The following is a 20,770-nucleotide window of genomic DNA, read 5'->3' on the forward strand; positions in this document are numbered from 1 at the left end:
GTAGTGTGTTTTATATACAGATTTGAAAGTTTAGACAATATAAATGAGTATTTTAAAAGGGGTGGGGGGGGGAGGGGGAGAGAGAAGACAAAAGTTAGAAGAAAGTACCAAAAAAGAAAAGAAAGAAAGAGTGATGATAATAGAAGGAAAGAGACACAAAAAGAGTGGGGACAAAGGGATTTTTCAGAAAAGGGGAACATGGGACATGTGAAAAGGGCATGGATTAGGGCTAAATGTTCAAAACATGCCTACCCCACAAATGTACATGTGACACCTCATTGGAAAATGAACTTAGGCTCATGTATATTCTAAGCTTTTCGGGTCTACCATACTTATTTTTGTTCTCACTATAAATTTGTTTTCATAAATACTTGTGAACACCACGTGAAGTTTAACTAATCTCATTTCTCATGAAAACTTATTCTACCAAAGCTTCGTTCTACTATTTGTACAATCTTCTATTCTAGATATTGAAAGTTTGATCAATTTTTCGTGTCGTTATTGTACTTAGTAAAAGAATGTTTCCTATGTATTCCAACTTTACCCATTTTTCCTAAATTAAATAGAAAACCTTGTTGGTTGGACTTTTTCCTTCTTTAGTGGTCTCCTTCATTAAATTGTTTTTATGTTAAAGTCATTATTTTCCCTTTCTCCTTTCTCTTTTGGTTCCACGTAATTCTTAAGAATAAAAAGTTTCATTTCTATACTACTCTCTTGTGTGTTTACATTGTTTTGTTGATGTCCCATTCAATTTTGTATACAAATTTCGGTTCAACTTTTGTTGGACACATTGAATATATGATCTCTACATTTACATTATTGAAAAGTAGTTGAAGCTATACCTATTTAATTTCAAATTAGATAGATATATTTCTTTAAAATAATTCATGAAAAATGTTGTATTTGGAGATTACTAAAACAAAACATTTAAAAAAGATTATGTATGGAAATAGAATATTTGTAAGTTAAAAAACTAAAGTAGATCGGTATGTATATAAAATTTAAGAATTAAAATAGTAAGAATAACCTAAGAATAAAACCATGTTAGTTTAGTGTAGTAAAGCAAATATGGATTTAATATTTGAATATAATATATATGCTAGTCTAGTAGTCCAACAATTTTTGATATATTATCCCAAAAAATATATATGGATATAATATATTTGAATTTAATCAAATTAAAAAAATCTATAATAAAAAAATTTGCGTTCAACGTCACCTTACCAAAAAATCGAAATTGATACTGATTTCTCAACATAAACTTAACTTAACTGACATTTGTATGTTCTCAAGAATAAAAAGTATCGAGTTCTAATCTCCACTCCCAAGTTGTATTTGAAAAGATCTTTTTAAAAAAATGTTACTGATTTTAATTTTTCAAATTGAGTTTGTATATCGTTTATTAGGGAAATTGTCAATAATAGAACATTTGACAAAATATTTACACTTCATAGAAAAATCAAGTGTAATAAATTTTTTCTTTTTAGTGGTTTTATTTTATGAAGCGTAAATAGTTTATCAATTTTTTCTATTTTTGAAAAAAAACCATGTTGTTGTTGTTGTTATTTAGTTAAATTATTAAAAAATGTCTATAGTTTGTGTAACGCTCACCGATTCTTAAAAGTTTTAAAATTCTTTAGACTTTCAAAAATGGTTAAAAAGATATTCTTAACATTGATTTTAGATGAAACGGTTTTTTTATTAAAAAAATACCTTTGAACTATCGAAAAGTTTCATAAATATTTTTAAACTTAAAAAAGTTTTTAAAAAAATGCTTTTATTGATCTAAATTTTACACCAATTTACTCACCAACCAAAATTTGAAGTTAGAACATAAAAGCTTACAAAATTTTAAAATAAAATTTCTCCTTTAAAACATACTAAGTAATCAATTTTTTCTTTTAAAAAAATATATTTAACTATTAATTAACGCACACTAAACTATTAATATACAACTTCGTTAAAATATTTAAGTCTTAAAATCACACCTGTTGCTTTCATTATTTTCTTCATTCTTTCTTAGAGTCTATATATACTTTACTAAAGTATGCAATTTTGTTTATGTACCTAATTTGTATCGAAGAAGAAAAAATAGAGAAGTAAAGATGGTCTTAACAACTTATTTAAGATAACAAGACTCTTATTTTCGAAAAAAAAAAGTTTAAAAATATTTTTTAAACATTTAAAAATTTAAAGATATTTTTAAAAGTTCCATGTTAATAGTCAAATATATATTTTCTTTATTCGACTCGTTATAGTTTTAATATGTTTTTTTAAGGAGAAAATTTTATTTTAAAATTGTGTGAGACTTTGTAAAATTTGATCGTGGTCGGTGAAAATTCTATCCAAAAATAATTTTTTCTTTTCTTTTTTTACTTTTTCGAGTTTGATATTTATGAAACTTTTCCATAGTTTTAATTTTTTTTAAAACAAAATTTTAACCGTAAGCATATTTTAGGGTGTAAGGATATTTTCTTATAATTTAATTAGATTGTTGTTGTTGTTATTATTATTATTATGGCATTTGAGATTTTAGGGTAGAAAAAAAACAGGAGGCGGCCCACATACTTTGGGTGTCGGAATTCATAGGACCATCATGTTTCTTCACCTCCAAACATTTCTCAATTTTGAACTTCTTCAATTTTGATTCACCAAATTGGAACTTAAAATAGGTCAATTTTACTTTTGTCCTAATATTCAAATCGATTGAAACATATATATATATATATATATATATATATATATATATATATATATATATATATATATATATATCTTTATTCATTCAATACCAATTTAATGTTATTTTACATTTTTACACATTATTTTCATGTTATCATATTTAATTTGGTTTTGAATTTGAAACCATGTTTTGGAGTTCCTTTTGAATCTAACAAAAAAAAAAAATATTTTGAGTTTTGACCTATTTGAAAACTAAATATCAATCTCCTCTATTCAAAGTATATATCTTACGATTTATATATCATTATTGATCAATATCATGTGTTTTCAAACTTTATAAAATAGTGTATTAAGTAATTATCACAAGAAATTATTTTCCTGTGTTAAAATAGACATTATGAATTTTATTATTTGTACAATTCTTATTGAAGATATTTAATAAACAAAATGAGTGTACATAACAAAAAGTTTGATTTTTTTTTTTAACCCAAAGTAAATGAATGTGTTTAAGTCAAACGCTCAAATTCAAGTGTAATATAGATCGACAAGTCATTTGTAAAATAGAATTAAAATTAAAATTAATATATTCCATTGGTTAGGACTTGATCTCTTTTTTTAATATAATGACATACAACTGTAAATATATTGTATGACTTTGATGCTGAAAAATAACATGCAAATTAGTACAATTTATAATAGCTTTTTCACATGATTATTCTTCCTCGACAATAGATCTATATCTACCTTGCTGTCAATTTCAATAAGGGAATATAATTTATGATGTCATTATGTTAATTTCTTGAAGTATAATTGAAATTCTCAATGATATGTAAAAAAATTATTGAAAATTAGTTTTAGAGAGATAAGAGTTAAAAACAATGCAATTCCAACGTTACAATATAAATAAATTTGTAAATATAATAAAATGTAGATCAAATTCTTAAACATGATAGATTATATCACGAATAGAAATGTATCATGAACAAAGTTTATCACTAATATATTTTATTATATTTACATATACTTAACTATTAATTTTAAAAATAAATAAATAAATAATGATGTTGTTGTAATAATTACGGTTAGAATTTAGTTCGTAACAATGCAACTATATAACAATTCCAATGATTATCATTGTGCGTCATGCATGAATAAATTAGGGTCGATTTTGAATTAAATGCATTTTTTTCAAATGATTAATTTAACAATTAGGTCATTTTGAGGGGAAAAATCACTTATTTGGCAACCACTTAAAAAGGAATTTTAAAAATAAAGTTAGGAAATAAGTTCGTTTAGAATAAATCTTGACATAAATTTTTAGAAAAATGAATTTTGAATGTAATGATTAATATTATACAAGAACTTTAACCAGTCAGCTAATTTTGATGATCACCTCTGACAACTTCTATTAACTAACTTATATCCACTCCCTTGAAGAGCATCATCGACTAACATTCACGCTGATCGACATCTGAACACCACTCTAGATGATCATTGTTGACCAACTTCAACCACTCCTCCAGCAATCGCCTCTGACTACAACTTCTTGTGGCCTTTTCTAACCACTGTCAATTGGTTCTCTAGCTACCACAATCCACTAATAAATTCTTTTTCAGTAATTCGTAATTAATAAAAACATTTGAAAAACTCCAAACAAATATTTTACCTTAAAAAAGTTGTGGTCAAACACATATTTTTTAATTTAAAGAGTTTGTATTATTCAAAGTTCTTAAATGAAAATAATTTTTAAAAACATTTTTCAAGTCATTCTAATTAAATAGGCGTTTGGTTACGTAGCGCAACCCGTAAGTCGTTGCTATTAGTATTACAGTAACCTTGCTTTCCTTTTTCCAAGTATTATAAGCTTAAGGTTAAATAATGACAAAGAAATAGATTAAATTAAAAGTTTGATTAGTTAATTTAATACCAACATCTAATAAATTCCCTTTACCTACATCATAGTTTACTATGCAAATGCATATATTTTTTTTTTCCTTTCCGAGTGAGTAGGCAAATGCATTCAATTCATTGTAAACTATTTAATAGCGTTGATTAATGAACAAATATAGATTCGGTTGACTGCTTGATTAATTAATGATTAAATAATATTGAATCATTGATTATGTACTTTATGCTCTTTGCAAAGATATTTATTGGGATTTCTTTTAATCAATAATAAATTAAACTTTGTTATTAGTTAATTACAAACCATTAAATATATCTAACAGACTAATTTTAGTAGATCCATACATATTAAATGAACGAGAGAAACTCAGTAAGATTGTATTCTAATCAAAACGTGTCAGAGTTTCGAATATTTTACTTTTGTTTGATTTTCTTTGATAATGATACAACGTATTAACAAATAACTACAGCAAATCGTGTTACAATGAAACAACTTTTGAATTACCTTAATTTATAAATGAGGTTGAACTTTAATTTTACTTTGACTTAACAAGTTCTCGAGCAAAATATGTATTAAAATTATAATTATTATATTGATCGGTTACAAATTTAAGCTTTTGTGGTTTATAGGTGTATAAGTTCATGGTTTTTCTCTAAATTTATTTAATAAACGATTTCAAAATAACATTTGAATTAACTTGTGTTAAAGGGTATAGATACACCTATCTTCTTTTTCGCATTGATAGGGCTTTTTAAAATGTCACAAAATCAAGCCGTTAGATCTAACCGTTCTTCAACTAACTCTTTAACAAGTGAGATAATTTGAATCACTAATTTTGTACTAAATTATAAACTTTATTAGATAATATATTTTTCTCTTATTTTTTATTTTTTTGTTCAGATACTTGGTTCATGTTTGATAGTCAATCTCATTTTCTTAATATTTCAAAAATTGTTGTCGGATTTGAAAAAGTAAAAATTAAAACAAAAAAAAATAGTTTTACCTATATATACTCTTTTAGCTACAAGTTCTCCTATATACCAAATTAAATTATGCTTTGTTGGACAATAAAGTATGAATGTTTAATTTAGATTAATGAGTAAACAAAGAAAGTAAGATATCAAGAAGGAAACAAAATCTTACCCAAAGTTTTCAATATTTGAAGGTATAGTCTCATCCAATTAGTTATTTCCGTAGACACATATAGACGCATGCACACATAGAAAAACATGTTGAGTGGACTCTATTTTAATACATTTAAAGATTCGTTTGTCCGTATATCATATATAAAAGGTTCGACACAAATATTACGAATATAAATTGATATCTAACAATTAAACATAAATTCTTTTGAAAAATGTATCAATTGATCTCAACATGAATATTGATATATCCGTAATCCATTTTGAATTTGTACCACCTAGAAGACATCTATGGAGATAATTATCCATACCTATAATCCTTCCCTTCTTTAACCATCGTCAGACTCTTTTTGCACTTAACAGATATCAATACACATCAATATTTTAGTGCTTTAAGCTTATCCAATTATTAACAATAAGATATTCTACTCACGACCTTCAACTATAAATTTTTTTAAGGTTTATCTTGCAAAATGAGTTTGAACAATTATTTCATTGCTAGAAGGTGAATGCATCACTAACATATAGAGAAAAACAATGAGAAATTGGTTTCAATAGCAAAATTATTAAAAATAATGTATCAACTTTTACAAACATTTATACCAGTAATAGATAATAGTAGTCTATTAAAGATATTTTGCTATATTTATAAATGTTTTATTCGTGTTTTTAATGTTTAAAAAAGGTCAATAGTTGAAGGGAAAATGGGAATATAAATGAAATAAATACACACCATGCTACAATTTATATATCAAATAAAAAAAAAATAAGAACATGGTTGCAAAACTTGCACAAACCAACATAATTCCCAAGCAATTTTATTTTTTAAGAAAAGAGAGGCATGCCAAGAAGTTGGTGGAAGCAAATTTATGATGCCTAAATTCCTCTTGCCTCTCCAAAAAAAGAAATCACTATAAAATAATAATCATCCAAGACTAAGATGGCTTTAGTACTATGAAATAATGTGACCTTAAAAAAAAGTTTGGGATCTTTTTTTCTTGAACTTCTAACAAACCAAAGTTCATTTGATACAAGTACTTCGCTCCCCATTTTAATCAATTATTTTCAAATCATACAACAAAACCAAAGACGGAGAAATGGAGGGCTAATTAGTGTTTATATGAGGATAGCGAGACAACCATTAAATAAATGATATGTTCAAAGAATTAACCTCTTAAACTAAAGTTGGATAAATTATATTATTATGCAATCTATAAAACACATTTAATTCTCTTTTTCTATCGAGGAAACTCTAGATAACGCTATATATGAATGTTGTTAGAGTCACTCCAACCCGTTTGAATAAAATCCTACATAGTCACTTTAGATTTCTACTAATTATAAAGAGATATTAACCTAAATTTAATCGTGCTAAAGAATAAACTCTCATCCCACATTATATTTAAGCATATTAAACAAATTTAATTTCAAAACTATATAGCTATCATCATTAAATAGAATAAAGGAACACCTTGACGATGTTGAATAAAGGATTCAAATATCGATGATAAGAACTTATATCAATTCACAACTCTTTGCAAATTAATATCCTTTATTAAACTTTGTTGTCGACATTGAATTTTCTGATTTACCGTACATATTGATCTATTGATGAATATTTTGACTATGTTGTATATATGCACTCAAAATTGTATAAATATTCCCACGTGTAGTTGAAATGTATTTGTTTAAGAAAAAATGTTATAAAATTAAATTTATATTTATATAAAGTTGACTAAAGAATATAGCAAAAGAAAATCTATAAATCCAAACTAAAACTCTGTTATCTAATTGTACAAAACTTGAAAACACAAAACATATGCAGAAAAGGAATTATTTATAAATTGATTGTAATAATTAAGGCTTCAATTAAACACTATTTTTCATTTTTATTTTATTATTTACTTTTTTCTAAAAAAAATAAAAATCAAGTTAAAATTTGAAAATAAAAAAAAGACAGCTTTTTTAAATTGAACTAACAATTTAATTCTTTTATTTAAATAGAGGGAAAAAGAAGATTAAAAAGAACTAGACTTAATTTTTAAATCAATTAAATAAAAATTTATCAAAAAGGATAGTCTCTAATTAGACAATAAAATAACATTGTCAAATCTGAACATATTTACAATAAGAGGTCTTCTTTTCTTTTTTTTTTTTTAATGGTTAATTAAACTTAAAAACACTCAAAACAACACACAATTACAAGAAAAAACAATATTAAAATATTAAAAAACAGTGAGAAGAAAAAAACATGGAAATTTTGGGGTATTGATCTTTTGTTGTTGAATTAATTAATTCTACCAATATTTGATGGTTGAATTAATTGAGATATTGATCTTGAACAAAGTCAGTTTCCCATGTTTTTCTTTTTCTTTTACATTTAGGTACCATATACTAACTTATCTATATATGTATAAACCTCCAACTTTTGAACAAGAAACATATATTATATGTTTCAAGAGATAAGATATGTGATCTCATCCTATTTTCCCACGTAGAAATATCTCATCTTCTTCAAAACCAAACTAATATATATATATATAATCCAAATGGTGAAGAGGGAAGTCATGGGAAGTAGTAAAGTCTGCTTTTGTTGATTGACAATTGTAGGAAGCTTATTCCCTTGGCTTGAGTGGCCCATTTCGCAGGGAATGAAGTTAGTTGGTTTGTAATTTAGACGTAGAATCGTAAGATGAGGTTGTTCATAAATGGGGAAAAAAAAAGTAGAACTAGTAGCTTGATAAAATTATTTGATAAATATGCAAAGTTCAATAGTACTTATTATTGTAGTACTTATTATTGGAGTTGAGTAAATGAAATGTCCTTGAACTTGAAATCAAGCTAAAACAAAGCTCAACTTTTAATGATGATCGTAACAACTTGAAATTATTCGATTAAACCGAGAATCTAGTCTAAAAAACTTAGGACTAAAATATTTATTAACATCTTGAAATCTAGAGAACAAGTAAAAACTAGACCTAAAATTTAGACATTGAAATTATTTTTTTTCCCTCCAAAAATAATTTGAGGTTGAAATATCATTTTGATCTATATATTTTGAAATTGATTTAATTTTAGTTCATGCACTTGTAGCAAAGGTTTTTTTTTTTTAAATATAAAAAATTGGTAAAATTCTCCGATCAATGCACAATTAAATCGGCCACACAATTGTGTAGTTTTTTTTTTAAGAATGAGAAAATGACTTTAAATCTAAACAATTGTGTATTTCTTTTTAAATGATAAAAAAAACTTTTAAATTTGAACAATTGTATCGGTCATGCTAAACGATCACGTTAACTAGGTAAGTGATCGTTTAAATCATATCAAAATGATATTTAAACGATTTTGATATTTTGAAAAAAGAACAAGAAGGAAGAAAGAAAGAGAAGATAAAAAAAGAAAAATAAATACAGAAGAGAAAATAAATAAATCTAGGAGAAACTTGTAAAAGGTAAATGTGAAATTTAGGAAAAGTAATAATTTTATAAAAAAAAAAAAAGAGAGAGAGAAAATAATTGAGTAAATTAGTAAATGGGAGAGGGGGATAGGAGAAGTGGATTAACGGGGAAGGGGGAACATGTTTTAAGCGTTTATAAGGTTTACCAAAGGGAAAGTTTGAAAAGGACCCCACAGGCACATATTTGTTTTGGCTTTGGAGTGTTTGACAGCGTGTTTTGCACCCACGTGGTGCTCGACGCCCCGCTCGCCACCTCACCACCAAACCAGCCGCGTTTGACCATTACCTTCGACCATTTTCAACCCCTCACATTTCCCCACCCCTTTTTATTTATTCATTCGGCTGCCGCGTCTCTCCCTCCATTTCACCCCATATCCTTCAAACAAAACCAATTCATTTTCTTTTTTAACAGTAAAAATATTCCTTTTCTTTTCTTTTCTTTTCTTTTTCTTTCTTTCCGGCACATTGTATTAATGATGGAATCGAGGCCTAATTAATTATTTCTTCTTTTTTTTTTTTCTACTTGTTGAGTTTTGTGGATTTCATTTTATTCAATTTTTGGGCACATTTGTAGTTAAATGTGAACATTTCTTTTTGGGAAAATGGGACTGTTGTTGTTGAAGGTTCGCCTTTTTGTGGTTGGACTTACCGATACACATTTATTTTTCTTATTGACTTAAACTCAATGCTTTCCAATCAATTTCTTTCTACCTTCTTCTTTTTCCTTTTGTGCTTACGCTTCCTTTTCTTTTTTTAACGTAAGTTTTTAAGGTTCAATTGAAATTACCAATGTCCACTATTTTTGTTATTGTTAATCTATCTATCCATATATTTATAATCTCCTTTTTCAATCTTTGTGAAATTTCTGATTTCAAATTTCCTCAATTTTTAAGTCCACGCTCTCAAATTTTAGGTTTTTTAGTATAAACATTTCTGAACTTTGTTGGTGTATGATCTTGACAAGTTGTGTTCGAGGGCCTTTTGCAAATGAAGTGTTTAATACAATTAAGGGTGTAACGTTTGGTGTTATTGGCCTGTGTATAAGTTTTGTAGTTTGATATGTATTCGGCGTTCATGCATGTAATGTTTACAATGTTAGGATGGGAGAGTATTGAGATGGTTTGATAAGGGTGATAATTGTCTTGATCGATTAACCCACTACCCATTTTGTGAAGTAGGGGATGACTCAACTTGATCGTCATGACAATCAAAACTTTTACTCTTTGCTTTCCAACAATGTGTGTATTTCTAGGAGCTTATTTAAAGGTGATCCCTACCAAACTTTGAGAAGTGTTATTTAATAGTTCTTTTTTAGTCCAAGATTCGAACCATATGCCTCATTATTACCCTGACACTTATATATTTGCCAGTCGAGATATCCTTGCTTTAACAAATGTTTAACAGTTCATATATTTTAACTTTTGCATCTCTAATAGATCGCTAGACGTTTTAATACATGTTTAGTAAAGTCTTTATACTCTTGACTTTATGCCTAATAAATTCACGTACTTGTTAGATAACGATAATGAAATTTTAGGAACTTATAAAAGTTATACACAAACCATCAAAAATATAGTAACATTGAACTTAGTAATTCAACTCAAGCATATTCTATTGCAAACATTCTACTTCCATAAATGAATAGTTTTAGCAAATCCATATTGTTAGGTTGTGTTTAAAAATTTGGTTGGGAAGCTTTAGATTTGATACATGGACTTCAAATGACTTTGGATTTAAACTTCAATAATATTTGGACTAAATCTTGTTCCCAAATTTTAATTAAGTTCATCCATTCTGGAGGTTTGTGTAACTTTTCCACCAGAGGAATTTTAGATAAGATTCATGCGCTATCAGGGAATATCGATAAATGTGAATCAATGGGTTTTCCATCTCGTGAATGGTTGATATTAATGTAAGAGATTGTAATCTCAAATTGTGGTTCTTTTTTCTTTTATTGAAAATGTTTTTCTTATAAAAAAAACATTTTCAATTAAATTGAGTTTACAAATAGTCAAATATAATTAGGTTGTGGCTAACTTTTGCCATTAAAACTTAGTCTCTATACACAAGACTTTATTAAATTCTAGAAGTTGAGAAATAACATTTACATTAACTATAATTATAATGTGTATCGAAAATTTCTAAGATCAACGAGGACTACTCATTTATAAATTTGATAAAGAGTACCTATATAAACTTAAATGAGAGTTAAACCTAAAACTTAATAAATAAATAAATAAAAAAAATAAGTAACATACATTTTTGTTTTTTACTAAATTAAAAAATTAAGTATATATCTTTATAATAAAATTAATTTTTCTAACCTTATAAGGTTGATGAAAGTTTATAAAATATAACCCCACTTAAAGTTTAGAAGTGTCTCTTTTCCTTTTTCTTTTATCCTTTATAAAAGAATTAAAAACAATTCAGATAGAAAATCATGAAAATGTTGAAACAATCCCTAATTGATTGCTGTTGTAATTAATTACAAAGGTTGCAATGTAAAACTCATTTGGAATGTCATCATCCCAATATAGAAAGAAAGACTGGTAATAATAATAATACGTCAGCTCCTACGAGACCTTAAGATGCTTTTGCAATTAAGAATTGAGGATGTACAAAATTGTAATAAAGAAAAGGGTAAGTAGATGATTTAGATAAAAATCTGTGCATAGAATATAAATGAAGTTACATTCGGGTAGATTTGGTATAGAATTTTTTTTACCCAATGGTCAAAAAGAAAATGAAGACTAACATAAAAATGAATTTAGAAGGAAAAGAAGAAAAAAGAAAAAGAATTTTGATGAGGCGGGAGTCGGTCCCTCCCCTTTCCTAACTTTACGTACTCAATCTTCTCTCTACCATCTCTCTCTCTCTCTCTCTCTCTCTCTCTCTCTCTCTATGGAGTCAAGACTATCTCACTCTACAATAGTAAAGAAAAAAGAAAAAAAATTAATAAATAATAATAAAAAAAGGAATAAAGAAAATGGGGTGTCACATCCTCACCCAGTCCATTTCCAAGTGCCCTCTCGCCAGACCAGACCGACCACGCAAAAGCCTTCTTCCCCCATTCCCCCACCTTCCTTCTCCACAACCATCAACTTAGGGTTGTCAACTCATCTTCCCCAATTCCCAATTCCCCAATTTCCTCAATTCCCGATCTTTCTTTCTTTCTTTCGTTCTTTCCCATGGACAAACCCCACGATCCCTCTCTCGATTTCAACAAACCCCGTCTTCAATCTCATGAGCCTGACCCACCTCCTCCCCCGCTTTCCGCCAATTCTATTCCTCCTCCTCCTCCTCCTCTTCCTCCTCCTCCTGACCTTATGGACCTCGATCCTTCCCCAGCTAACCCACGTATTCTTGATTCCCAACTCTCGGCTGATTCTGCCCTTAATGCTAAATTGAAAGACAAAGTTGTTGTTGTTGGGACTCGGCGACGAGGTCGTCCTCCTCGTGCTCAACTTAACCTACCTCCGCCTCCCTTGAGACAGAAGAAGGATGAGGAGGATGTTTGTTTTATTTGCTTTGATGGTGGAAGCCTTGTTCTCTGTGATCGTCGGTGAGTGAGTGGGTTTTGTTTTTCTTTCATTTCTTGTGGTTCGCCGTGTGTTTCGGGGACGTGGGGTTGATTCAAAATAATTCCTTTTTTTTTTTTTGAAAAAAAAAAATTTATGGAATCTTTGCTTTGTGTCTGCCTTCGTCTTTTTATTTAGGGAATTCCGTCTTGATTACACTTGAATTTGTTGATTAGTTGTAGCTATTTAAGCGGGGATTTTGTTGTTAATATATATCATACGTTTGCTCGATTGAATTTATCTTGAGGTGAAGGATACGGAAATAGTAATTCTTTAATTATTTTTTTTGCGTACCTAAGGTGAGAGAAAATTTTTCCTTATTTGAGCATAGTATTATGATTTCTCGGCTCAATTGTTTCCCGTTTCGTTGTTTGTAGTTCTTTGCATGTGTTGGGTTGTGTTATAATTTGTTAAGAAATGGTTTACATTTATTGTTATTTGACAGAGGGTGTCCAAAGGCTTATCATCCATCATGCATTAAGCGAGATGAATCATTCTTTCGATCTAAGGCTAAATGGAATTGTGGTACGTAGCTGTTGATGTCATTGTTATATAAACATTGCCTACTCAATATTCAATATCTTCTTGAATTCAAGATGCTATCTTTTTTCATCATTGTGCAGGATGGCACATATGCACAAGTTGCCAGAAGGCTTCCTATTATATGTGCTATACATGCCCCTTTTCTCTGTGCAAGGGATGTATTAAAGGTGCTGATTATCAATGTGTTAGGGGAAGCAAAGGCTTCTGTGGAACTTGTATGAAAATAATAATGCTAATTGAGAAAAGAGCACCTGATGGAGAATCGGTATGCAATAAAAATTCTATATCGTCTTACTGTCTATGCATTATAATAATCTATTTTTTTATTTCTCGAGTCTACTTATTCTTCAAACATGATAGTGGATAATATGAAGAAATAGATTCATCTTGTGGCACATGCATTCACACTCAAAAAAATCCATCTTTGCTGTCTGTTTCACTTAAGTTATTCCTGCTTGGTTTAGTATGAGATTAACATTCAATCTTTTTATTTTCCTGGCGGTAAATTCATCTAGATGTTCAGAGTATTATTCTTTTATTTCGACCTGGTTATGAAATGCATATGTGAGCCATTTTCTGTAAGACAGTTCCTAACTTAAATTATCTATCTTGTTGTTGACACCCAATAAATTTCTGTAAAATATGCAGGTCCAAGTTGATTTTGACGACAAAAGTAGCTGGGAGTATCTTTTTAAAGTGTATTGGATTTATTTGAAAGAGAAACTTTCTTTAACTGTGGATGAGCTAGTTCGAGCTAAAAATTCTTGGCAAGGAAGCACTATCATGGACCATAGGGTGGGTCCTAATGAGCTTCTCAATGGCAGTATTGATAAAAGCCAAGGAGCACATAATTCATATAGAAACCCAAAATCACAGAGGAAAAGGCCTAACAGGCAACAAGGGTCTCTGAATAAATTCAGTTCCTTAGTGGACAGGCCAAGTAGTAATGAGCAACTTTCTGGAAGCACAAAATGGGGAACTACAGAGCTCATGGACTTAGTTGCACATATGAGAAATGGTGATACAACCAGGCTTTCACCATTAGATGTACAAGCTTTACTGCTGGAATATGTGAAGAAAAATAATCTTCGTGACCCTCAACAGCAATCCCAAATTATTTGTGATTTCAGGCTTACCAATCTATTTGGGAAATCACGGATAGGTCACTTTGAGATGCTAAATCTTCTTCAGTCTCATGTTCACGGAAAAGAAACTGCAGCTGATAATGTAACCAGCTCAGGAGCTGGTATAGTGATCAATCCAGTTGAAAGCAAAGAGAAGCATGATGCTGAATCAGTGGATGACTGTGAAAGAAAGCGTAAAACGCACAAGAAAGCTGATGAGAGTAGGGAGCAATTACATGCTATTGCAGATGGATATGCTGCAATTGACGCTCAGAACATTAACTTGATTTACTTGCAGCGTGATTTGATAATGAGCCTAATTGATGATGAGAAAAAATTTAATGACATGGTTGTAGGCTCTATTGTGAGAATACAGATTCCAAATAATGATGAAAAGCATGATTTTCATAGGCTTGTCCAAGTTGTAGGTATTAACATCTAATATTAATGCTTGATTTGACGTTGAATGGTATGAATATATTTTTTTACTCATGATTTTAACATTATGCTTGTGTGACAGGCACAAGCAAGATCTCTACACCATACACAGTGGGTGAAAAAACAATTGATGCAATGCTTGATATATTGAACTTGGACAAGAGAGAGTCCGTGTCCATTGAGGGGATTTCTAACCAAGAATTTACTGAGGTTATTAAACTTAGCTTATTGCTATTTGTCAGTTGATTGGTTTTCTAATTGCCGTGACATAGTTCCTACTAGTTCTAGCATTTTATACTACATAGATTCAGTGAACTTGCGTAAATTTGCATCTTGTACTACATAGATTCAGTTAACTTGCGTAAATTTGCATTTTATACTACATAGATTCAGTTAACTTGCGTAAACACGTCCATCACAAACGCGAACAATCTGTCTATCGAGTCTCACTGGCTAATTTTGTAGTGGATTTGTTTCTGACTATTTAGATTCTTTGAAGACGTGGTACACTTACAGTATCACAGTTTTGCTTCTGGTTTAGGCCATTTAAGTAGATGATGTTTCGTTATTACAAAAAATGTTGATAACGTTTCCAAGCATTCTAAGTTGGACCTTTGCCTCATTCTCAGGATCCTCACATCTTGTAGTACGGTTCTGCTTCTAGTTTAGGCCATTTAAAGTTAGATAACGTTTCCCCACATTCTAAGTTGAACCCTTTCCTCATTCTCAGGATTCTCACATATTGTTTCTAAAATATATTGACTTGGGGAGGAAAAGCCCATGTTTAGTATTTCCACATGTTTTGTTTCCACACATTAAAGATTGGCTTCTTTTTTGATTTACAAAGAGAGACTTATTATTTCTGTTGGAGGGGAATGGGATGTTGATGTTGGGTTAGAGAACTTTTTATGTACAGCTAATTTCTTGGAAATGGGACTACATGTTTCTGGCTCAAGAGTAGGAACAAGGAAAAAAGAAACCAACTAAAGGAAATTTTGTTATAGAAGTCATCTCCTGAATCTTTCTGCAGTATGATTGTGGTTATGAAGTTTGTGTATCATCTTTTTATTGGCTTCTTTTAAGCGTAAGAGTGTTATTGATTGTATATAGTACCCTCTTTCACATGATATGCGAATGCAATGGACATGCTCTAGGTATCATTATTGATTGTATGCATTTTACTCCTCCTGTGTATTGATGTATTAGTATGTACTCAGGAAGAATGTAGGCGTCTACGCCGGAGCATAAAGTGTGGACTCGTCAAACGATTCAGTGTTGTAAGATTGCATATCCATTGTTTATTTTTTTAATAAATATTTCAACTTATTTAGTGGTTGTGCCGTTAACTTTTATACAGATTGGGTTGTCCATTGAGATTTTTGTTTATGACTGCAGAGTGAAATTCTGGACAAAGGAAGGGAACTTCATGCATTGAAGATTAATGATGTGAGTTCAATCCCACTTTTTTCAATTATGAGACGTAATTGCATACTGCTTTGTTGAAAGTTAAGAGTCTGTCCATCTAGTAAGTAATCAGATAGAACAGATACCAGATTCCAAAAATTGTTCTCTAACCAATGATAATTCCAAATTTAAGTCATGAGTAGGATGCAGTAGTATCTTACAAGCTAAGATGTTGAAGTAGTTCTTTAATGGATTTTTTTGTATTAGAAAGGTCAAACCAAGGCCACAAAAAAACAGCCCAAGGGCTGATAAAGCACCCCCCCCCCCCCCCCCCCCCCCAAAAAAAAAAAAAAAAAAAAGAACAGTTATGTATATGTTCTTCCACTCGAAATAAAATTAAATTGTTTTCATTTTAATAATATTACCACAATCTGAGTTCTCTTCTCTATAGGTGCGTGTGTGGGTGTCTTTATTTCTTCTAGTATGGGGTTTGCTATGAAGTGAAGTTGACATCACTAAATGGTTGATTCCTAGCCTAGACATTGTTGCAAAGATTATGCTATGGTTAATCTTCATATAAATTGGTGTTATAAACTGTGATGTGACAGAGTTTCAGTGCAGGTGGTAAGAGGGAGATTGAAATATTTAGTTGGGAAAGGTGGGGGAAACAATAATTTTGATTTTATATATGTTCTCTTTTTTAAAAGACATGACCTTCAATAGTCGATGGGTTGGTCTATTTTCAGGGTTTGACTATGCCAGAAACATGGCAGGGTAGAGATGTTCTAGACAGTGCCTAGCTTTGGCCTACACACTTAAATAGTGTGGGGAATTTTTTTGAGCCTGTGGATCAGTTATATTTTAGAGTATTATACAGCTAGTTACATTTAAGACAACTTTGATTGTTTTCATATGTGGTCTTGTGATTAATTTCTTTCCTCACTGTTTTGTTTTTTGATGTGCTTGGTTTGATCTTTTGTTGTATCTGTGTCTTATTTCTGTCCAGATGCTCCAGAAAGAGATCTCTCGACTCACTCAACTCCAAGTTCAAGCAAGTGAGAAGGGCAACGTAGATGAATATCCTTTTATGAGAATAGTATTTTGAGCTCACTCTATCAGTTGCTTTTATGCTATCTTGCTTCTTCTCATATTGTTGAATAACATTTGTGGTCCACCTCTATTTTCAACATGCACTTTTTTGTTTCCTGAATATTGAATAATTGATTAGTGACTATTCCCACAAACGTTAACTCTTGAATTTATCCATGGTAGTTGGAGGTTCTCTTTAATTGTTAGTTTCATGCCTATATTTTAAATTTAACTTTTGCTATGCCTTCTCAAACGACAAGTTCTCTGGATTCCTGGTTTTGTTAACTACACTACACATATGTGCACAATTTGAAAGTGGTTGAACTTTTTTGGTATTCCTTGACTCTGCCATACACTAAGAGATGTTGCAGAGAGGTTACATCGTCTAAAGTCACCTGGTGAAGAACACCAACATAGGCTTCTTGAAAATCTTGAAGTACGTTCTGATCCAACTATGGATCCAAATTATGAGTCTGAAGAAGATAAGGATGAATCAAACAAGAAAAGACAAGGTCTGTTAACTGTCTTACGTAATTATGAAACTATTTTTCAAGTTTTTCCTTGAGGAAGCATTCTGTAAATTTATGTGTATTTGCAGGAAGTCTCAAGAGATCTAGAAATTGTGACTTTGATGAAAAAGAGGTGGAGCTTACCTCACCACGAAGAGGAGCAAATTCAAATGTTTGTGCAATTGATGTACAGAAAGATTCTACTAGCACTTCAGAGCAAAGTATAAATATTAGCTTAACTGCTCACGTAAATAAAGAAGGGGATTGCTTGCCCAGTGACAGGATTTGCGAAACGTCGTGGGCTGGAAGAGGTCTTGTACCAAATAACTGGAATGTACCTAGCCAGGCTAAAACTGCCACTCCTGTGTCCTCTGATGGGAATTATCAAGTGGTCTTACCTGAAGCCTCAATTCCACCACTTTCTATTGGGTTAGGAAGTTCTTCCAATGACGCAGAAGTGGAAAGGATATGGCAATACCAGGAACCGACTGGAAAAGTTTGTGGTCCATTTTCTATGACGCAGTTACGTAATTGGAACAATAGTGGACAGTTCACTCCTGATCTTAGAGTATGGAGGATAACAGAATCACAAAACGACTCTGTACTGTTAACCAATGCTTTAAATGGATGTTACAACAAAGCATCTTCCATTTGGCAGCACAACAATCATCTTCTGAGTCTAGGGCGAGGAAGCGGACTTTCTTTGGGTGGTTCAGATAATCATCATAATGGCCAAAGCAATGGAGGTACTAATTCTAGTACAAATTTTGTTCGGTTTGGCATTGATTCTACCAAGAATAGAAACTCTGAGCAGAAAGATCATATTGCAGTTTGTGATGCTGAAAATGAGCCCATGATCAGCACTGGTTCAAGTTCACCTTCTAAAGATTTTTGTGCTCCTGCAGATACAGTCAACTCTATTCAGTCTCCTAGGAATCTTGAGGTAGCACACGAACCGTTGAAGAACAGTAGTTCGTGGTCCTACCCATCCCTTATGAATTTACTTTCCTCTGCTACATTATCTTTACAACCGCCAGTGACTGAAGTGCCTGAGACCAAAGAAAACCACAGCCCCAATAACGAGGATCAGAATTCACAGACCATTAGCTTGGGAGGAATACATAGTCAATCCGGTCGCAAGAAACGGTCTAGTAGTGAAGATTGTTCTAGTCAATCTTCTGGACAAAACTGGATTGCTCCACCTGCAACAGATGCTTCCTCTAGGGAATGGAACTCTAATTGTAGTGGACTTTCTTTGATGGGTTCATTCAATCCATCAGAGAAAATCCGAGAAATTTTACCCAATATTCCTCATTCTACCCCGAAACCAATAACTGGAGATGTTGACATTAAACATTCTGCATCTTCAAGTGTTCTTGTTCAGAATTCTGGCCCTAGCTGGAGTAGTGCCTCAAGTTTACCGGGTGGACGACAGCTTCCTAATCATCTAGCGCCAGGTGGATGGGGGGATGGTTATATGGCTGCACCAGGTAGACCTATTGAGGACTTGAACTCGAGTTTTGGTCTGAAATCATCCGATATAATTGATGATCATGAAACAACTGCGGCTACAATAAATTGGGGGGCAATTGATGATGATTCCAATGACTTCAATTCCTTGGTTGATGAATCTGTTTCAGATTTGTTAGCAGAAGTCGAAGCAATGGAATGCTTGAGTGGTTTGGCTTCCTCAGCATCAATGATGAATTGTAGCGAGGGATTAACTCGGGACTCTAGTTTTTTCTCGGTGGACGACGGTTTCAATCCTGCAGCTGAGATGGGGAAGGTGGATGCATTAAGCTCCACGGCCAATATGCAGTTTCCATATCACATCAGAGTGAAAGATGAGCAACCTTGACACGTGATGATTCTTCAACTGATAATCAAGTCGAGGGACAAGAATCCTTGTACTATATCACGAAACCAATCTGAAACTTTGACAAAAAAAAAAAACCTACGGGAACTTCCCTAGAACTTTGGCTTTATGCAGGAATATTGTGGAAATAAGATTGGCAACATTTATACAAGTCAAAAGCTCGGTAGACATTTCTACAACAGATCCTGGAATGGCCAAATGAGCAATTGTTTTAACACATCGTCTAGTTCGAGAAATCAAGGTTCAGTGTAGTTGTAGATCTCTCATGTGGAACAGCCAGCTGCCACGCCGAACAAGGGCGAAAATAGATGATCTTTTTTCCAGCCGCCACCCAAAGGGGAGCGGAGTCTGTAAATATAATTATGGAGGAAATGGGTAATATGTGATAGAGGGAGGTCCATGCATTTTTTTTAGCATCTGTAATAGATAGTTCCATTGCTATACACTGCACATTTGGTTTTTACATTCATTATTGGAACTGGAAAATCAGCTGTTTAACATTGTTGTAATTTTAACATGAAAAAAACTTGCACAATTTAGAAGGCCTGTGGAATAATATGCATATCAATAATACCCGATTGTTTAGACTTCACATTTTTCAGGGTATTTTCCTACACACTTTTCTTAATCTTTGTTTAGTTATGAGTTTTGTTGGAAAAATCATTTGCTTGTCATGCAAGAAAATTATAGTTTTATTATAATATGAGTTTGTATTATTATTTATTAACAAAGGTTAGGGCGGAAATGGTTATTTTTCAAGAAGTTTAGAGAGTTTGGGATTTATTTATTTATCTTTTCTTGAAAAAGTTTGGATACTCCTCTCTTTTTTGTTTTAATACTCATTTCTCATGGTCTATTATCAACGTGTATATATTCTTTTACGCTACTTGAAAAATCATATACAATTACACATATCAAATCTAGAAAAGGGCTTGTTAAGAAATATTACTAATAAATGATATGTGTAAGGTAGAACATAATTTAACAGACAAATCATAGTATCAAAAGTTTGGTGGTCTAAA

General features: G+C 31.1%; 1 protein-coding gene and 1 long non-coding RNA gene across 3 annotated transcripts; one reads left to right on the forward strand and one right to left on the reverse strand.

Annotated features, from left to right (window-relative positions):
- Positions 1 to 11,765: 11,765 nt before the first annotated feature.
- Positions 11,766 to 12,329, reverse strand: LOC127150168 (uncharacterized). The gene is made up of 2 exons (XR_007822200.1): positions 12,194 to 12,329; positions 11,766 to 12,110 (listed from the first exon to the last, which is right to left on the reverse strand). It is a non-coding gene; the product is annotated as an uncharacterized LOC127150168 (long non-coding RNA).
- On the forward strand, positions 12,179 to 20,340 carry LOC103494359 (zinc finger CCCH domain-containing protein 44). 2 transcript variants are annotated; one of them, XM_008455489.3, is made up of 11 exons: positions 12,179 to 12,749; positions 13,211 to 13,290; positions 13,389 to 13,573; positions 13,957 to 14,860; positions 14,953 to 15,080; positions 16,088 to 16,147; positions 16,266 to 16,316; positions 17,281 to 17,351; positions 17,718 to 17,875; positions 17,962 to 18,618; positions 18,778 to 20,340. In XM_008455489.3, the coding sequence occupies exons 1-11, from the start codon at positions 12,376 to 12,378 to the stop codon at positions 19,728 to 19,730; spliced, it is 3,621 nt and encodes a 1,206-aa protein (XP_008453711.2). In that variant the 5' UTR covers positions 12,179 to 12,375; the 3' UTR covers positions 19,731 to 20,340. The 2 variants fall into 2 exon arrangements, with proteins under 2 accessions (XP_008453711.2, XP_008453710.2); XM_008455488.3 differs by having other exon boundaries at positions 17,962 to 20,340.
- Positions 20,341 to 20,770: the final 430 nt, after the last annotated feature.

Source organism: Cucumis melo, chromosome 7 (genome assembly GCF_025177605.1).
Source record: "Cucumis melo cultivar AY chromosome 7, USDA_Cmelo_AY_1.0, whole genome shotgun sequence".
In the NCBI taxonomy this organism is placed as follows: domain Eukaryota; kingdom Viridiplantae; phylum Streptophyta; class Magnoliopsida; order Cucurbitales; family Cucurbitaceae; genus Cucumis; species Cucumis melo.